At 47.6% G+C, this 19,340-nt stretch overlaps 1 protein-coding gene across 3 annotated transcripts in view; it reads left to right on the forward strand.

Annotated features, from left to right (window-relative positions):
- Positions 1-19,340, forward strand: part of DOT1L (DOT1 like histone lysine methyltransferase) — a 1,510,259-nt gene that overhangs the window by 687,452 nt on the left and 803,467 nt on the right. For all 3 annotated transcript variants that reach the window (XM_069649513.1, XM_069649515.1, XM_069649514.1), the window contains one exon: positions 2,253-2,344. In XM_069649513.1, the coding sequence (XP_069505614.1) occupies positions 2,253-2,344 (92 nt within the window). The remainder of the gene's footprint in view (positions 1-2,252; positions 2,345-19,340) is intronic.

Genomic DNA, 19,340 nt, shown 5'->3' on the forward strand with positions numbered 1-19,340 from the left:
TCTTTTCTCTCTTTCTCTCTTCCTCTCTTCTCTCTTCTCCCCTCTTCTCTCTTTCTCCCTCTTTCTCTCCTTTCTCCTCTTTCTCCCTCTTTCCTCTCTTTCTCTCTTTCTCTCTTTCTCTCTCTCTCTCTTTCCTCTTTTCTCTCTTTTCTCTCTCTCTCTTCTCTCTTTCTCTCTTTCTCTTCTTTCTCTCTTTCTCTCTTTCTCTCTCTCTCTCTTTCTCTCTTTCTCTCTTTTCTCTCTCTCTCTCTCTTTCTCTCTCTCTTTCTCTCTCGTCAGTCCTTTCGGTCACCAGACCAAGGCATCCGGAGACCGGGTCCATCGCTGCTGCACAGAGGAGAATCCAGCCACAAAATGTCTTCTAACCTAAGGTACTGTGGCGTGAAAAGGTATTGCTTACCTTCAACCAGGAAATCGCTCCAGAGTGTTGAAGTGCACGAAGAAGTGACCAGGGTGTCCACTCTTGCCTCTGACCTAAGCGGCTGGCTTGTGTCCCTTGCGAGTCTTTTGACGGGTATCCAATGCTGTGTTATCTATGCTAGTATCTTATGCTAGAGACTGAAAGTAAAGCGAAACAGGAGATGGGAGAACCTCTACTTCGCTGACAAAGAGGAAAGTAACAACAATAATAAACGTAAAGTGTGTCAGCGGAAAAAAACAAGTTATGGAGGAGCCCGTCTATGAACTAGGAGGGGGGCACCCAAATTCAGAACCACAGATCAAACCATACCAAGAGCAAAGAAATTTAGAAACCATAAATATTTTATTTGTATTTCATTATATGTTTAAAATATACTATTGAATCATGTTTCGAGCTCATTATCTGAATAATACCGTTTAATTAGAAAAATTGAAAAACACAGTACTTTTCTAAAAACACGACTGATAATTCAGTCAACGCTAACTTGATGTAGCCAAGCAGTCTGAACGTCATGTCGGTTGAAGGGGATCATCCAGCTGGCGGTCAGAGGCTACGGCCACATTTTCTGAAGTTAAGACCAACAGAAAAAAGAAGGGGTGCCGCACCCCTTCTTTTTTCTGTTGGTCTTAACTTCAGAAGTAACCAACATTATTTTGTCTAGGAAGCTACGGCGGTTCTTATATTGTTAAATGTGGCGTAGCCTCTGACCGCCAGCTGGATGATCCCCTTCAACCGACATGACGTTCAGACTGCTTGGCTACATCAAGTTAGCGTTGACTGAATTATCAGTCGTGTTTTTAGAAAAGTAACTGTGTTTTTCAATTTTCTAATTAAACGGTAATATTCAGATAATGAGCTCGAAACATGATTCAATATGTATATTTTAAACATATAATGAATACAAATAAAATATTTATGGTTTCTAAATTTCTTTGCTCTTGGTATGGTTTGATCTGTGGTTCTGAATTTGGGTGCCCCCCTCCTAGTTCCATAGACGGGCTCCTCCATAACTTGTTTTTTTCCGCTGACACACTTTACGTTTATTAGAGACTGAAAGTATACACATGACCTTTTGCGATTCTGGTGCTCCGTAAGCCTTTTAGTTCTTTCCAAACTGACTTTTGCATAGAGTTGGGGATCGGACTGTCAAAGCGTTTGCTGAGAAAATGCCTCTAGAACCTTAACCTCTGCTACTTCATGAATAACCAAGTTTTTTTCTTCCTAAAAGACTTTCGTGGCTTTGCTAACTAAATACAGTTACTCCATCTTTCTGTGCACGAGTGTGCGGTTGTACCAATCATACTGTATAACTGTCATTAGTGTCACTCTGTAACAATTGTACCGCAAGCAACTACCATCTAAGCAGTGGCCTTAAAGTAATCAGAAGTTTTCCTATGTATGTTGGTTAACTGATCGAAGTATTAAAAAACATTCCTTGTGTAAATATAATAAATGTACATTTTAATATAACTTTAGTGGTGTGTTTTTTGGGACTACCGTACGGAGTTCGGTGTACTTACCTACAGCTCACATCTTCCTCTTATGATAAGCCTGACTGTTCTGCCACTCACCAAGTTTCCTTGAGTAGTAAAAGCTTCTACTAAGAGGTGGGACCTGTATGCCATTGGGATAGTTTTATGAAGTCTTACCTCAAGTGGACTTGAGGAAACCTCCCCTAACAAAAGTGCATTGCTCAAGCGGTTCTTGTGCCTCCATTCTTAAAATGTGTTAAAAAAAAAACATAGTTACTGGTTCTACTTTTCTCGCACACTTGTTTCCGGTTATTCCTACATACTTTTCTTTCCAACATTTTCTTCTTGCTCCTTTGCAGACTCCTTTAAAATCCAGTACATGCAATTCATGGCTTACATGAAGACTCCTCAGTACAAGGCAGACCTGCAGCAGTTGGTAGAGCAGGAGAAGGTAAGTTTATTTTACAAACTTTGTAACTGGTATTTTGTGCTGACTACTAGAGTCTGGTATTGTTGTTGGAAAGAAGATATTCTATAGGAATTCTTTTGATGTATTTTTTGGTGTGAAATAAATATTCTCCAGCATGGGGTCTGGCATGGATTCACATGCTCATGAATTTTCTGTCAGGCCGTAATCCTCGGTATAAGAAAAATAGTTTCACTTTCACTTACAAACTGTATTACTCCTCTAAACCAATCACTGCACTCTGGGTCATACTGCCCCCAGCCAATGCCTGCCCTCTCCCTAAGCCCCTCCTCTGGCAGCCATATTCAGATCTTTACTGCACGTTCAAGTCTTGGGAGTCCTCGAGTTTTGCTCTGTGAGCTTTTCTACAGTGTTTGTGCTTTTTTTGTGAAAAAGTCCTATTTTTGTCAGTGCCCGTGTGCTCTTCTCTTCCTCGGCCAACAAGTGAGGATCCTTTTGTCAGTGAATTTCAGTGCCTCTCAAGGGCAAGGATTGTCTAGTTTCATTGAAATTTCCAGGAGGACATCAGGCCTACTCTTCACCTCCGACCATGGAAGACAAGAAGAGGGAGGGGGAAGTTCCCCTTTTCAAGCTCTGCTTCAGCTGCGGACTGGAGAACGTGTTTGTGGAGGATAAACACCTTCAATGCCTCTACTGTCTTCATCTTGATCACATAAAAGGGGATTGCAAGATTTTCCTCAGGTTCTAAAAGAGAACGATGAAAGATTGGCACAGTTGGCCATGTGGTTGAGCACCAAGGCCTCTGCCCTGTGCCCAGTGCAAGGTCATGCCTTACCCAGGACTGTCCGGTCTGAGGAGCGGGCTTCTAATTCCTTTGAGGGCACTCCATCCTTGGGGGCTCAAGACAAGGCCAAGCGGCGCAGGTCTGTTTCCGTCGGGGTCGCCAACCAAGCGTGTCCAGCGATGGGCAGGGCGCGTTCAACTTCACCATCTACCTCTACCTCCACCTCCAGCCATCGATCAAGTTCCTCCTCAAAAAGGAAATCGACCAACCCGTCTAAGCTGCGGGAGAAGCCGGAGAAGCCAGAGAAGCCTAGGATGGAAGAAAAGGCTGCCGACCTGCCCAAGAAATCTCAGGCAACGCAGGAAAAATTGACAATTATTGAGATGGTAGCAGCCGCTTTCTCAAAGGCCAAAGGGGCCGACACTGTGAAGGTAGCCCAAACTGTGCCCGGGGACTCGACAGGGGAGTGTTGGCGAAGACACCGGAAAAGTGGATGCCGTTGCTGAGCCCGGCGGAGACCCTCAAGGTGCAAAGAGGGGGCGGGGCGATTGGGTCCGAGGCCAGCCACAGGTTGTACCCCAAGACATAAATGTTTCTTCCTCGGACAAGAAAGACAAGGAGTCAGTACACACGATCCACGAGGACGTGGAGGATGATGGCAGAAACGCAGAGGGCGTCCTAGTGGGCCTACCACTCCAACTCTGCCGAGAGATGTGTCTCTGGACAGCCTTTCGATCTTACACACGCTGGTGTCTGAAATCCATAAAAGGATGCTGCAGGGCCCGGTGGCTCCCAGAACAGCCTCCTGCGAAAACAAAGAAGCGCCATCCAACGCTGCCGCATCAACCTACAACAACCTCATCAGGTGCCCTCCCCCATGAGGGCCCCGGAAACGGGAACGGACATGGCCACGGCAATGACGGATGACGACATTGCATTGCGTGGATCGCTGCAGCCGAGGGCATCCCCACGGATGAGGTGGGATAGTTTCATGCCATGGTCACCGAGCTTCTGAGCTCTTCCAGTTGACAACCGAGGAGACCAAACAGGAAGTCTTCTGCTAATAGAGGAGCAAGCCCAAAAGGAAGACCATCCTGGTGGTGCCCCTACTGGACAACGTGTGGGTGGAAGGCCTGGCCCTGTTGTAGAATACGGATACGGCCCCGGCCAAACGGGATAGACTAGAGAAAAGGTGATGGAGCGGTTGAGAGGAAGAGATTGTCTAACCACTCGTTCATCATACTTAGTCCCTCCAGACCGCAAGGAAAAGAAGTTGGACGCCATGGCGAGAAAGGTCATCTACTCCGGCGTTGACCGTCAAGGTGGCCATGGCTCTGGCGATCCTGGCCAGGTACGACAGGGAACTGTGGTACAAACTGGCCCCGATTCTGGAGTTCCTGCCCGATGACAAGCTGGTGGGGGCAGTCGCACTCCTCCAGGATTGGGAAGTGGCTTCGGACCATGCCATCATGGTGGCCCTGCACATCGCCGACACAGGTTTCCGACAGATGGGGGAACAGTGTCTGCCTTTGTCGGCGTGGCTGGCTGAAGGCCACCAACATCCGTCAGTACGTCTAGACGAGGGTACTGGACATGCCCTTCAATGGGGATAACCTCTTTGGGAAGACTGTCGAGTCCTTGCAGGTCATAAAGATGGATACGGAGATGGCTCGTGCCTTGGGGTGACGGATCAGAGGTTCTCCAACAGCACTGTTCTCACTTTTGCGCCTCCAGTGGAAAGTCGGGCAGATCAGCAAAAGATTTTGGTGGAGGCTTCTCGTCGTACAGTCAGCCCTCACTGGTCCACAACCCAGGAAGCCTTCAGAGGCCGTTTCAAGGCTTTCGGTGGAGGTGGTCAGCACCATTGTCACCCCAAGTCAGAACACAGATGCCAAAGCAGGACTGAACCGGCCAGGATGGCGGGCCCCCACCCATACACTTCGGTGGGAGGCTGGCTGACGGGATTCGTCAGCGAGGGGGAAAATATCTTCACAGATAGGTGCTGAACGCTCTCGTCCACAGACATACCCTGGAGTCTCAGCAAAAATGTCTGTGATCTCTCTGGTGGCCCAGCAGGAGAAGCACATCCCTCAGCTCCTGCAGGAGGTATGGGCCATGCTAAAAAAGGGGGTGGTAAAGCTAGTTCCAAGACAAGACTGGGGCTCCGGAGTCTACTCAGATACTTCTTAGTCAGAAAGAAGACTGGGGGCTGGAGGCCCATTCTAGACCTGCGGCGTCTCAAGTACATCAGATCCCAAAAATTCAGGATGGTCAAATTGCAGCACATGGTCGGCCAATTGGAAGAAGACTTCTTGTAATCGCTGGATCTGGAGAATGCATACTTCCACATCCCCATTCACGAGAAGCATTGGATGTTCCTGCACTTCGTAGTACAAAGTAGGCACTATCAGTTGAAGGCCCTCCACTTCGGACTGAAGTTGGCGCCCAGGGTGTTTACGTAGGGCCTGGTACCAGTGGCGGCCCATCTGCGTCTACAGGGGATACACATGTACCCGTACCTCGACGACTGGCTCATCCGGGCTAAGGGAAGTATCGGTCGAAAGCACAGATGACCATCTGGCTGCTGATGGATTTTGGTTTCCCGGTCAACTATCCAAAGTCCTGCTTGATACCATTGCAGAACAGGCAGTTCCTGGGGGCCAGGCTCAACAGTCTCCTGCCTGGTGGCTCCCTCGGAAGAGAGGGTAGCGGCCCTGCTGGGCAAGGTGCAACGGCTGTTGGCACTGAAGAGCACCGCAGTGCGGACCATCAAGTCGCTGCTTGAGTCTCGGCATGTCGTGCATCTACCTGATCCGGCTCTGCAGGTTGCGGATGCGACCCTTTCAGGAGTTCCTGTACGCTCGCTGGATCCAGGTGTCCGGAAGCTTCGCAGACAAGATTGCTCTCAACGAGGAGTTCCGTCGAGTGATAAGGTGGTGTGGCGTACCCTCCAACATCGCCGGGGGCACAGGATTTCAGAGCCCGCTGTACCAGGAGACCGTCCCCACGGATGCGTTCCTGGAGGGCTGGGGAACCCACACCGGACATCACTGTTGGGGAGAATTCTCATTTATGGCTAATTTCCCTCACCTAGTGAGTCCCTCAACAGCTTTGCTGGATTTCTGGGGTTTATTTTTTCCACCTGGTAAGAGTGTGAGCCTTTTTTCCCACTCTTACATATGTTTTGCCATATGTATTTCTACTGTTTGTGTGATCTTGGGCTCTGGAGCTACACCACTCCATGAGCCCCATTTTTTGTGTTACATAGTACCTTCAGTGCAATGACACAGGGTTGCCTTTGAGACTCCCCACGGACTACATTTTTCTGGCACTGACTACTGTCCCCCAGAAACATGTAAAATTGCCATTAACTTTATATAGTCACTTTAAAATGCAGACCCAGTACACCCCATCTTACATGGAGTATTGGAAACGGTTAATTCCTACCCCTTTTTGTCTGCGCCTCTTGGAGCTTTGTTTCGTTCCCTTACCCTTAAGACTTGGCTTGTGGCAGTGGTACCTACCCTAACGTGTCTACCGCGATTATAGTATATAAACGTGGTGCTGTTTTAGGCTATTGTATTAGCCTTGAACCTAAACCCGCTTGCCCAAATACTTTTTATTTTGGCTCTGGTTGCGTTTTATCGCCATTTCTTTTTGTTAAAGTCCTTCTTGTGTTTTACTTCAAGCGCCAAACAAGGTTTGCCTTCTTTGTTCGCCAACCTTTGGCGGGCTTCTGTCCAGAAGCCCTCCTTTGGCGTCTGGGTGTCTAGGTGGGCTGTATGTGTGGGAGGGGTTTAGTCACCCCCTGCACAGGGTCTCCTTGGAGACCCAAGTCGCACTTGTGTCGATTGGCTGAGGTGGTTCTCCGGGCCGGACAACCCCCCTGCTGAGTGATTGACAGCCAGGCTGTGTGATTGTCAAATTTTGGCATAAAAGGCAGGTCTCTTGGGCTAGAAAGAGTGGAACTGCAAGAACCGAAGAGAAGCGGAGAAGAAGACAGCTGCTGCAACTCCTGAGTCCCGGCGCAGCAACTACTTCCTCAGGGTTCCACGGATCAGGATTCCTCAGATTCAGGTTCTGGCAGGTGCAAGGCCATCCAGGCTACCGGCTACCAAGATGAGGTGCTCAGGGGTGGGGGGTATCTACCGGGCCGTACTCGGAGAGGAGAACAAATTGGTCGTCCTCTTCGACCCCAAGGGGTAAGCTATCGTTGAGTGCCACCTCGAGGAGTCTGTCCTCAGGAAGATCCAGCTTGGCTACCGGCACAGGTGCCAAGGGCATCCAGCCTACCGGAGCTCGCTCAGAGGTCATTAGTCAAGACGTTATGACTACCGGCCATCCGGCCGAGGGCTCCGCACTTTCCAGAGTGATCTATGAGGTCAAAGCTTACGCTGCGTGTGCAAGACCCAAGGTGTATCCTCCCATGTCTGAGGCCTCTTGTGGCTCAGGGTACTCGTGTTCTCCCGCCCATAATGTGGCGCAAGGCTTCAAAATGGCAGAGAGGTACGTGGCAGAGCCTGCCAGGCCGGCAGCCATCTTGGTTCCAACTCCGGGCCTGCCTGTGCTCTCGCCTATAGAATGGGCTCTGCAGGAAGATCTCAGTCTCCTTTACTCTGTAATCTGTAGAGGATTGTACGGTGCAGTTATCTGGTCTCCTCAGGGGTACGTGTACCCATCACAGCCTTATGGCTACGCGCCTCAGTGCTTTTACCAGGATCGGAGGCCCAGCGCCTCCGATGACTGTAGCCCTAGGGACGAGGCGGCTTGTGAGGACCACTTCTTCGAGCGATTCTTCTTCCTCATATGTTCTCCTGAGATGAATGGGCTCCTGAAGGATATAGAGAAACGTCATCCCACAGGTGGTGCCGCCCGGGCCCCCCTTTGTACGGCTCCCATTCCTCCTGTGCTGCCGGTTCCAGTGCCAGTGCCTCCCCTGGTTCTGGAACTACCAGTTTTTCAGACCCCTCCACCACTTCCTGTTCCACCAATGCCTACCCCTCAACAGCAGTTGGATCGGTCTTCAGCACTGGACTTAAAGTGGAAACCCATCAGCACCTGTGTTGCAGGGCCTGTGTGGAAAAAGGAGGGATGGGGGGAGACTGACGCCAGGGACGATGAAACCTTGCTATCCGTTAAGGCCTTTCATGACTGCCTTCAGGGCCTGGCAGAGTTCTTGGGGAGGGGGTCCCTCTGCCTGAGGACCCCATCCCCCGCCCCAGGAGTTGGCAATGCTAGCAGAGGTTTGGGGTAAGCACACCACAGTTTTGTCTGGCTTCCCCCTCCAGAAGGATCTCCTGTAGGTGGCGCGAAAGGTCTGTGAGAAGCCCAGGGCCAACTCCCAGATGAACATGAAGCTGGACAAACCGGTTCAGGCTGCTGGACGGGGAGCCAATCCTCCAGGCTTCACTGCTATCATTTTTCAGTGGTGGCTGCAGCCTCATTATATTTGAAACCATTGTCTTAGTCTTCCTCCAATGGAGCCACCTCCAGTTGTCCTTCTGAGGAGGACAAGGTCCTCAAGTCTTTGGGGTAAGTGCTGTTAATCCATCTCAGGGCTGTATCTGCGGCAAAACACAACATAGACACCGTCTTGGATGCAGCTAACTTGAAGCTGTGACGGGAGCAGAGGGAATTTTGGCACTACCTCTCTTCGGACAAGCAAGCTTCCTTCAAGGCCGGTCTGGCATATGCCTGGCCCATTGCGCAGGACAGGACCTCATGGAGTATGGAGTCTTCAGTCTCCTACATCGACAAAGCCAGCAGATGCCTTGGTGCCGAGATTAGAAGGACGGTGTGGTTGCACGCCACTAGGTTTTTATCTGACGTGCAGGAGCGGATCCTGGACCTGACCTTCGAGTACGTGGACCTTTTTCGTTTGTCAACCGATGAAGAGTTGACAAAGAAGAAAACCTCTCAAACATGGACAGAAATCCTTCGCTCAGTCACAGGGCAGGACCGAGTTCAAAACCCACACATTGGTTTCGGGACCGCAGTACACAGTGTCCTGGCCCATAACTCTGCGACAGCAGGAGGAAGCAGCAGAGGACTTTGTGCAGGTTTTTCCGCACCCCCACCTCTGACACCAAGAAGCAGTGATGTCAAGGTCGGGTAACACAACTTGCCTGTGGGGGGCTATTTGGCTCTTTTCCAGGGCACCTGGAAGAGTCTTCAAAAACCCATGGATCCTATCCGTAGTCTCCACAGGCTTCAGTCTTCCTCTTCCTTTCCCTCTACCATCCTCTCCTCTTCGTCAGATCGGGCCCCCGGCTCTTTTACGGGAGGTCCTTTCGCTCTTGGAGATGCAGGTGATCAAACTGGTTCCTCTTTCAGACAGGGGCTCAGGTACTATTCCAGGATTTTTGTGGTACCCAAGAGCATCCAAGCTGACCTGATGGTTTTCCTGGACCTATAATTTCTAAATTTGTCTTTACCGCTGGAATGCTTATAGATGATTACTCCCAAGCCCATAGCCGAGTTTATGCGTGCAGGGCACTGGATGTGTTCCATTGGTCTCAAGGATGCATACCTGCATATACCATCTACCAACTGCCTCGGATGTTCCTGCAGTTCACGATTATGTCGTACCACTTTCAGTACAGGGTGCTGCTCTTCGGCCTGAACTTGGCCCAAACTCGGCCACTCGCGTCTTCACGAAGTTGATGGACGCAGTTGGGCCTTCTCCTCTTGGGCGGCCATCCTCTGCACCCTTATTAGGATGACTGGCTTGTGAGGGCATGGTCACCTGAGGGGGTGTATCACTCCTGCCAGAAATGTCCAGATATCCTTCAGCTGGGGGTTCTCCCTCAACCAGAGTAAGTCAGTTATACCCATCTCAGGATCTGGTCTTTCTAGGGTTGCATTGGAACACTACTGTTCAGAAGTCATACCCTACGCCTGAGATACTCCTGTCCCTCCGCAAGGTGGTGGGACCCTTTCTGGGGAACTCGACAACCTCGACATGGTGGTTCCAGCACTTTCTGGGCCTGATGGCCTCCTGCATGCTCACTGTACAGCACGCTCACCTCAAGATGAAGCGCCTCCAGCTCCACCTGGTGCGCTATTGGGGTCAGGAGACTGGGTCTGTCAGACAGGAACTCAATACCACCGCTCATACTGCCTGAACTTAGCTGGTGGTTGATGGATGGGAATGTTTCAGTGGGAGTCCCTTCACCCGACCAGAACCTACCCTGGTGGTGACAACGGAGTCCTCCCTTTCAGGCTGGGGGGTTCCTGTGGAGGGCTATCTGATGCATGGTCCAGGACAGAAGCCCTCCTGCATATCAATCTCGGGGCAGCGGGCCTGGCCCTCAAGGCGTTTTTGCCTCTCATCAGTGACAGGTCTGTTCTGGTCAGGACGGACATTTCTACTACAATGTTTTACCCAAACAAGCAGGGTGGCACCGATTCCCCTGCCTCTGCATAGAGCCAGTATCGATCTGGGCATGGGCCCTGATGGAGGGAGTTTTTAGATTTCAGAAGTCCACCTCCTGGGGAACAGCAATGCAGACGTGGACCAGCTGAGCTGCTTGGAGTTAAACACCTATGAGTGGGAGCTGCACACAGACTGCTTGTTGCCCCTGTTCCACCTTTGGAGGTTCGCAGATCTGGATTTGTTTGCGTCCCTGTTGAATTACAAGTTCCGCCAGTTTGCTTCATGGGCAGGACGCGATCAGGGGTCTCTAGGAGATGCCTTCCAGATCTGTTGGCACAGCTCCAGGTGTTATGCGTTTCTACCCACTCCTCTGCTCCAACAGACTCACCAACAGGTCCAGGCTTCGGTGGGTTGCAGCCTCATCCTTATTGACCCCCACTGGCCTTCGAGACCCTGGTTTTCGGATCTACTGCAGTTGTGCTGCCAGGGTCCCGTCCACCTACTGATCTCCAGCAGGGCTTCCTGACACAGCAGGGCGGGGCAGTGGAACATCCAGGCCTGGCAAAGTTGGCCCTGGCGGCCTGGTTCCCGACCAGCTGAGGCTTCAGTATACTCAAATTTCAGTTGACAACTGGGACATGTTTCAGCAGGCCAGGAGGCCCTTGACACGGTCCCAGTGTAACAGAAAATGGACTAGGTTCTGCCATTGGGCTCGTCCTCTGGACGACTTACTGATTATTGCAGCACACCTGGCTCTCTGAAGTCCAGGTGGATACTTGCCAGCCGTTGGGGCTCACAAGAATTCCCCTGAGCATGTTTTTTTGGCGGGTTAAGGCCACCTTAAGGGGTTGTCTAGACATTTTCCTCTGGTGCATTGAGGTCCCTGTCTGGGACCTCAGTGTGGTTTTTGCAGCTTTGCAGCACAAGCCTTTTGAGCTGATGGCCTCTGTTGACATCTGCTTGGTGACACTAAAAACAGTTCTGGTGGCTCTCACCTCTGTGCGCAGGGTTAGTTAGCTGCAGGCGCAGTATTCGTGTGAGCCTGTCACAAGGTTTCACAACAAGATCTTGTGCACTTGCGCAAACTTCTTCTTGCCCAAGGTGTTCTCTCCATTTCATCTGATTCAAGAGATCTGCCTGCCGGTGTTCTTCCTGAACCCGCAATCGGAAGTAGAGAGCGACCTACATTCCTTGGACCTCGAAAGGGTCAAGTTTTCTCTGACCGATTCCTTCAGGAAGTCTGAGGCATTGATACTTTTGTGGGCTCCTCCCCCAGCTCTCAGGCTTACATCGCTGGTTCAGGCCTTTTTGGAGGTGTACAAGTCCATGGGCAAACCTGTTCCGGAGGGGATTCATGCCCATGTGGTCTGAGCGAAGGCCACGGCCGCCATGTTTCAGAGACATGTTTCGTGGGATGTCATCAGCAAGGCGTCTACCTGGGCCACCCTGTCAGCCTTCTGTAACCACTTCTCACTGGACACTAGCTCCAGGCGCGATGCAGAGTTTGTTCAGGTACTGAAGAACCTTTTTGCTTTGTCCTAGATATGAGGCGGGTTATCCCAGTTCCACTCTATGCTCTTATTTTGGTGGAATCGCCCACAAGGATGGAGGAAAGGGACGGGAAGAAATTAAAATAACTCACTAGTTAGGCTTGCCTGTTATCAGTGAAATCCGATAAACATCCCAGGAAGAAAGCCTCCTAGGTTTAAATTAAAGAACACTGTTTCCTCTATTCCAGTGGTGCTTTAGTGTGAGCAGGGATGGGAGGAAGTTTGGGGGTGAAGGGGTGGCTGGAGAGGGGGCTTGGCAGTCAATAGGAAAAGGGCCCTACCCCCCCAAACCCTCCATGTATGCTTGTTTGCTTTCTCCCATTGCTTTCCCACCTGTCCCCTGACCATATTCAAATGCACTGCACATTCAATGTTACATCGTTTTATTTGTAAATAAATATTTGTATTCATATTTGGTCAGAGCTATTTTGAGGAATTGTAGACCCATTTTTGTGGTTGATGATTCACATCTTAAAATTGGTTAAAATTACTCAGAGTAGCCCTTGACTACTGGCAAATATTTGTATTTTAAAAAAATGGTTGAACATGGATTTTTCAGTGTCTGTTTATGCCCCCAGATCCTCTCTGTATGTGTTTCTGCCTGGAGGAGTGCTCAAGTGTCAGCTGTCTGTCCGCTTTAAAAGGAAAGCTGTGGTAGTCTTCCATGTACAAGGCTTGCATGAGGCCACAGTGTCACGATCACATGCCAAACTACTATGCCTCTCTAGAGCACCTGCACCGAGCAGCCAATTGGAAGCTGCAGGCCCCTAAATTGCTACGTAGCACTTTCTTTCTTCAAGGAGAGTTTTAAAATTGGAAGCGATTTGTAAATGTTGGTTCATTTAAGGGACCATTGTTTTGGATATGGCACTCGTAACCTTTCCATGTAAAGAAATGCAAATGGTCATTTAATTCTGAAAGCACACAGCACAAGTTAGTTGCCTAAATCTACGCCATTCTCCAGGCAAATGTAACACAGAAGACTTTAAAACGAACTAACGTTATTTTCAGATGTTCATATTTAACACCAAAAAGTGTTTATTTCCTCTAAAATGTAATACTTCCAACACATCTTAGATGAAACCTGCATTTGTCAAATACAAACAGGTAACCCTTTCACACATTACATTTTGTTATAAGCCTTTCAAAAACAAAAAGCCTTTTGTTTTGGCCTTTTGCTGAATTGCATTCTGCTATGTATAGTCTCCCAGTCAAGATGGGGGGAATAATGTCACAATTGTGCAATTTTTCCCTACCATAGTTCTATAAGAATTTATATATTTGTGTGAATACCTTACTATAGTATAGTACTTTTCATTTATTGAAACATTTCATCTCTGAGTCTGATGCTCTTTTCGCTTGCCCATTTTCTTCCAAGGGGAACTACAGTTGTATATTTCACTTTAAGATATGTTCACTTACTTTGAGTATATTCTTGGTGCCAGCTTTTGGTTTTCACTATGGAGACAAACGTTCCCACACAGAGTGAAGCAAGAGAGCCATCCTCATCCTCAGTCAAAATAACACATTTTACAGCACATGTTGCAGCAAGAATAGGAAAAAAGCCATATGATTTACCGGAAAGTATAAACATGAAACTTCTCAACAACAATCACCTAACCTGCTGAATTGCCTTTTCAATATTCTGCTATAGGATCCCCTGATAGTCCCACACCGACAAACAGTTTTGGTCTGCTCACCCCCTCCAGTCAAGCCTTGGGGGCACATTAATGAGACTTCCTTCTCATTTATTTTTTAGTGAGCAGCACTTGATAAACAGTTATCTGCTTGACGTTTATTTATTTTGACAGTCAAACTAATCCTTATCTCCACCAAAGTGAGTTAGAAATTACTGGATACGCACAGTCATCTTTATTCTCCGGAAAGTGTTCAAAAATGTTGCTCTGAGAGGCATTACCCTTATACAAGCAATGAAACAATAAAATATTCGTGTTATTACACTGAAAAAAGTTCTGATTTTTTTTTTTTTTTTTTTAAAGGGGCAAATGGGAAAACACAAACACAGATTCTATTTTTGAAAACACTGGCAACACACCCCCGCAGGTAAAACAGAAGAAACCCCTAAAACAGGAAACCCTACTCATAGTCCATTTTCCTCTGTTACCACTGATTTTCTATACTCTGGCCTGGTGGACAGATGTATAGAAGGCAAACCTATATGGTGACAGGGACATCTCTGCAGAGCTGTAGCCAAACCATTTCCGGTAGCAGTGACTGGCGGTCTAGGCTAAGATCTTCTGCGGTGGTGAACTTGTAAAGGGTCCACAATGAGGTCACACAATGGGAATCACAAATTACACTTGGACAGGATGTATAAAAAGTTATAACTTATTGGCCAAAAAAAAACTATAGAAAAATGGCTACTAGCAAGTAGTTATCACACAACACTGAATAAAAGAGATACATATATATATTTCCGAAGGCTCTTTGTTGCAGCGTACCGAGCAGATGTCTGCAATGGATGGTCCTTCCACTCCAAGGTTCGCAGCTCCTTCGTAGGACTGCTAAAGATCATGAGTAAGACAGGGCTCCTCCAGGACAGCAGCAGAAGTTGGTAGCCAAGCCTTCTTCCAACTGGTCACCGCTTTCTTTGCAGGGTCTTGCAGCTGGTTAGGATTCTTGGCTCCTTCAGGTTTCTCCGGGATCTCTCCAGAATGGGTTCAGGGGTCCTCTTCTTAACCTAAAAGACAGGTAAGAGCAGCTGCTCTCACTAGCCAATGACAGGGCTAGCCCACACCGACCACCACCAGTGGGCCAATCGGGACCACTGGCGGAAACCTTCATGCATATCACTTGCACACTGAAACCAGTTTGTGAATTGGGACCAGACGGGCCCAGCCCACGTCCTGCCAGCAAACACACACAGCCCTCCAGTAACAAGCAAAAAGCTTCTGATTCCATGGGCACTGGATGTCCTTAAAAGGATTTTTCTGGCCTTTCGGGCCAGGAAGAAGGCAAAAGAACAAGATGGCAAAAGGACAAGCGAAAAATATCGCGGCACGGCCATGTTTGACCAATAGCCACAGTTAGTAGGAAAGCGCGGTAAGGCTAAAACGAAAAGTCCCCAAAAGTGGGAAAAAGTCACTGCTGCCACCAGCTTATCATTTAGCACACCTAGAGTAAACAAAAATCCTCTGAGTGTTAGTCCATTGATATTTTCTTTTATATTGTGCCTGTACAAAAATGTTTCAGAGCGCGGCCAAGCAAGGGAGGGGAACAGGGGAGAACAAAAACTACGATCTTACTAGGCTCAGTGACATTGAGAATGCGCAAGTGCATGGGAGAGAGGAGAGTGCATGGGAGGTGGGGAGTGGAAAGTGCAGAGTAAGGGAAAAAACTATATATAAAGTATATAATGTATATTATTATATAAATAATAGACCGCAAAGTGGTGTGGAAGTGGTCCTTCGTGGTCTCACTGTTTATTGTGCGTCTTCTTACCATTTCTATCTATAAGGAGGAGCTGCAGCTAGCGAGCTGGCAATAAATGGCATATAACCCCTATTCAGGCGCTGGGCGAAGTGGTCCTTTGTGGTCACTCGCGGGCAGGCGAGGGCAGGACTGTACCCCTTCTATCCACTTACAACGGGAATAAATTTGCTAGAAATAAATCGCAGCACCCACAAGGTAAGCAGTATGATTAGAGTCCTGCAAAGTACTTGGGAGACTGTGGAAAACTATTCTCCTTTGATCCCTCGTACAAATTACTATATTGTGTTCAGTTTAATTGTCTGCACCCGACATGCCCCCCAAAGCAAGGAATGCCAAAATTAACTAAGTTGAGAAAGAATAAGGGTAAGCCTAAAGATGATTTTGCAGTCCCCGGCAGTGATAGTGCTATGAATATGTCCACAGCGTTGCCAAGTGAACAAGGAACAATACCGGCGCTTTTCCAACAAACTTTGCCCATCACTAAAGAATCTGTGCCTGACGAGGCTACTTCCTCGATACATAATGGCACTGACCCTGTGGACATAACACATTTTGAGGACATAGACAATAATTCTTTATTAGACCTCTGCCTCTCAATCCAACGCTCGAAGGTGCCCACGCCCACTAAAGGAGTAGCCCAAAATGAGAGCCACGTGATTTATTCCCAAAAAGTCAGTCATTACGGTGGAGGCACAGGTCTTAACCACGGCAACTAGCCCAACACCAGAAGTGGCTACGGGTCGGCTCTCTGAATCACCAAATCTTCAAATACGTATTGAAGAATAGACTACTCATAATGAAAGCTGTTAATCTGTAGCCTCTTCGTCTAACACAGCTGCGATAGTGGACCTTCAAGCATCTATGTCCACAATGGAATTTTCCCTTAAATTTCTTTTAAAGCTATCCAGAAGAATTCATGTGAACACGGTACTGTTAGGGAGAATTCTCATAAATGATTGAGTCCCTCAGCAGCTTTGCTTGATTTCTAGGATTTATTTTTTTACCTGGTAAGAGTGAGAGCCTTTTTTCCCCCCACTCTTACATGTTTTGCTAGGTGTGTTTCTACTTTTTGTGTGATCTTGGGCACTGGAGCCTCACCTACTCCAGGGCACCATATTTTCTTATGTGTTACAAAGCACCTTCAGTGCAGTGACACAGGGTTGTCTTTTAGACTTCCCACCGACTCCATTTTCTGGGGCTGACTACAGTCCCCCAGAAAAGGTTAATGTTGCCATTAACTTTACCTTAGTCACTTTAAACCACATACCCAGTACACCCCATCTTCCATGGAGTATTGGAAAGGGTTAACTCTTATCCCTTTTTGTCTGTGCCTCTTGGGGCAGTGTTTCACTCCCTTTACATTAAGACTTGGCTGGTGGCAGTGGTATCTACCCTAACTTTTCTATCGCGATTATCTTATATAAACGTGGTAATGTTTTAGGCTATTATATTCGGCTCAAACATAAACACGCTTGACCAATTATTGTGTCTCCGGCCGGGTTTATTCGCCATTTCTTTTTGTTAGTCTTTCTTGTGTTTTATTCTGTGTGCCAAACCAGGTTTGGTCCCTTTGTTCATTGCTTTTTCGGGGGCTTCTACACAGCAGGCGACTGAGAGTCTGGGTAGGCAGGATGTGAGGGAGGGGTTTTAGGACCCCTGCCATGGGTTCCCTTGGTAACCCAAGTCACACTGCTGTTTCATTGGCTGGGTAACTGTCCTTGCCAGGACAGCCACCCTTCTATGTGATTGACAGCCAGGCTGTATGAATGGGGGAAAACTGCATAAAAAGCAGGTCTCTGGGACTGGAAGACCAGAGTCGCCACTGGAACGAAAGAACCAACAAGGAACTGGAAGAAGATTATTCCCTGAGCAAAAGACTTTGAACCATTGACTTTGGCCCTAAGCCTTTTCTATCTTATTTTATCATTGTAGTCTCTCTTGTTCGCATGCTCTGGGTACTTACCTGTTGGTGTGGATGCATTTCTGTTAACTTTTGTCTTTCCCTCCCTTTTAAATTGCCGCAGTGCTATTTTGCTCCCACTTCATTTTGTGAGCTTAACTTGTCTGGAATTTAAGGGAAGGGAAGTGGTGTGGTGTATTAAGAGTGATTTTCTTTTTTTAGACTGCTTATAATAGTGTAATGTTATACAACTGAAGAGTGAAATAAATGTATATTCTTTTACTTGAAAACCTTGTCATTGTTTGCCTGAATCTTAGTAATTGCTGTCCTTTGTGTAACTATTTGATTCTGCTCACTTACTCTGAAGAAGTCTGGCTGCTCTGCTTCTGCTACCACTTTAACTGTGTAGTACAGGCTTGTAGCAAAGCTGAAATTGTACTGTCACTTGTAGTCTTAATTGTGTGTGGTGTTCCCAAAGGTTACTGCATATAATTCTGCCTAACAAGTACTCCAATCGAACCTCCCTGAGCCAGAATCGACAACTGAGAATGTGATGTCAGGAGATAAATCCACGGAAGTTGCACTGACAAATGCAGATAATATTTTAACTAAAGAGGGGCCGACGGAACCTAATGGAAATTCTGGAGCCTTCTTTTCTAGGAAGCAGCAGGGAAAGGCAAAAAAAGTGGCTGCCAAAAAAAAAAACTCAGCCCTCAGTACCATCACCGCCCTTGGGAACTGCTAACCCGTTATCTAAAAATGCGCCGAAAAGAGCCCTCTGGACCAAAAAGCGTTGGGCGAAAGGTCCAGGAACACTCACATGTTGGGCACCGACCAAAAAGACCAATGAGATATCAGAGGCTAACAGTAGTAATCAGCACTCTGATATCTCTGTTAGCACTGAAGACCGTGTAAACACATTTTCCACCCCCTGCGGGAATCCCAAGATAAGGAAACAGGAGTATTCTGTACTGGAGGTGGAATCTCCGGGCACGCCCAGGGCACCCGCTCAAGATGGCAATAAAATCTGCATAATAAAAAACTTGAATCGGAAATCTAGAGGTAAAATTTTGCCAAGGAATGCAGTGCTCTCATGTTTACACAAAATACCCCAACTCCGAGTAATTCTTTCTGAAGACCTCATTTGTGGAACCTTTTTAAAAGGGAACAATCCCAATGTAACAGCGTTACATTGTAAGGTTTTAGCCTACGCACAGCTCATCCGCGCGCATAAGACTAGTCTAGTGCAAATTGGTATGGGCGTGGATGTTGATCCGGAGGCGGACGACCCTTTGTTCTCTCTGAAAGTCAATAATTTAAAAAATAACAAACAACAAACCTACTTTGACTGAAGGCAAACATGTGCAAATGAGTGACATACAAAACACCCTTAAATGGCCAGCCGACGCTTTACCAAAAGTGATGAATAAACCCTGAGTTAGCTCATTATTGGTGTGGAACACACGTGGTTTTAAACATCTCCTCACACAGTCTGGTTCTTTAACTCTTATTACTAACCATTCATTTTTCATGATTTAGGAAACATGGTTACTTTCTCCTATTATAGATGGATATATGTTATATCACACGGCTTCAAAGGGTAAGTTTGGAATACCCTTCGGGGGACTTCAAATTGGGATCGAAAAATCAATAACCTCTAGACAAATTGGTACATTCAATGAAGATTGTTATGGTTGTTGAAGTTACGCTATTGGTGCAGGGGATATGGGAAAAAGTCCTGTTGGTCAATGTCTATAACCATATCCAGGAACTGTTGCATGATTTAATCGCTCTCTGGAAGAGAGAGTCTGATTAACTTCATCATAATAGGAGGTGACCTGAATTGCCACATTAAAGGGGGTGGTGGTACTACCTCAAAATTGCTTTTGCAACCATTCAGTTGCATGTTACATGTTATCGACACCAGTTTCTTTGGTGGTTGGAATCTTGAAATAATC

This window comes from Ambystoma mexicanum, chromosome 1p (assembly GCF_040938575.1).
Source record: "Ambystoma mexicanum isolate Mex_15411 chromosome 1p, UKY_AmexF1_1, whole genome shotgun sequence".
NCBI classification, from domain to species: Eukaryota; Metazoa; Chordata; class Amphibia; order Caudata; family Ambystomatidae; genus Ambystoma; species Ambystoma mexicanum.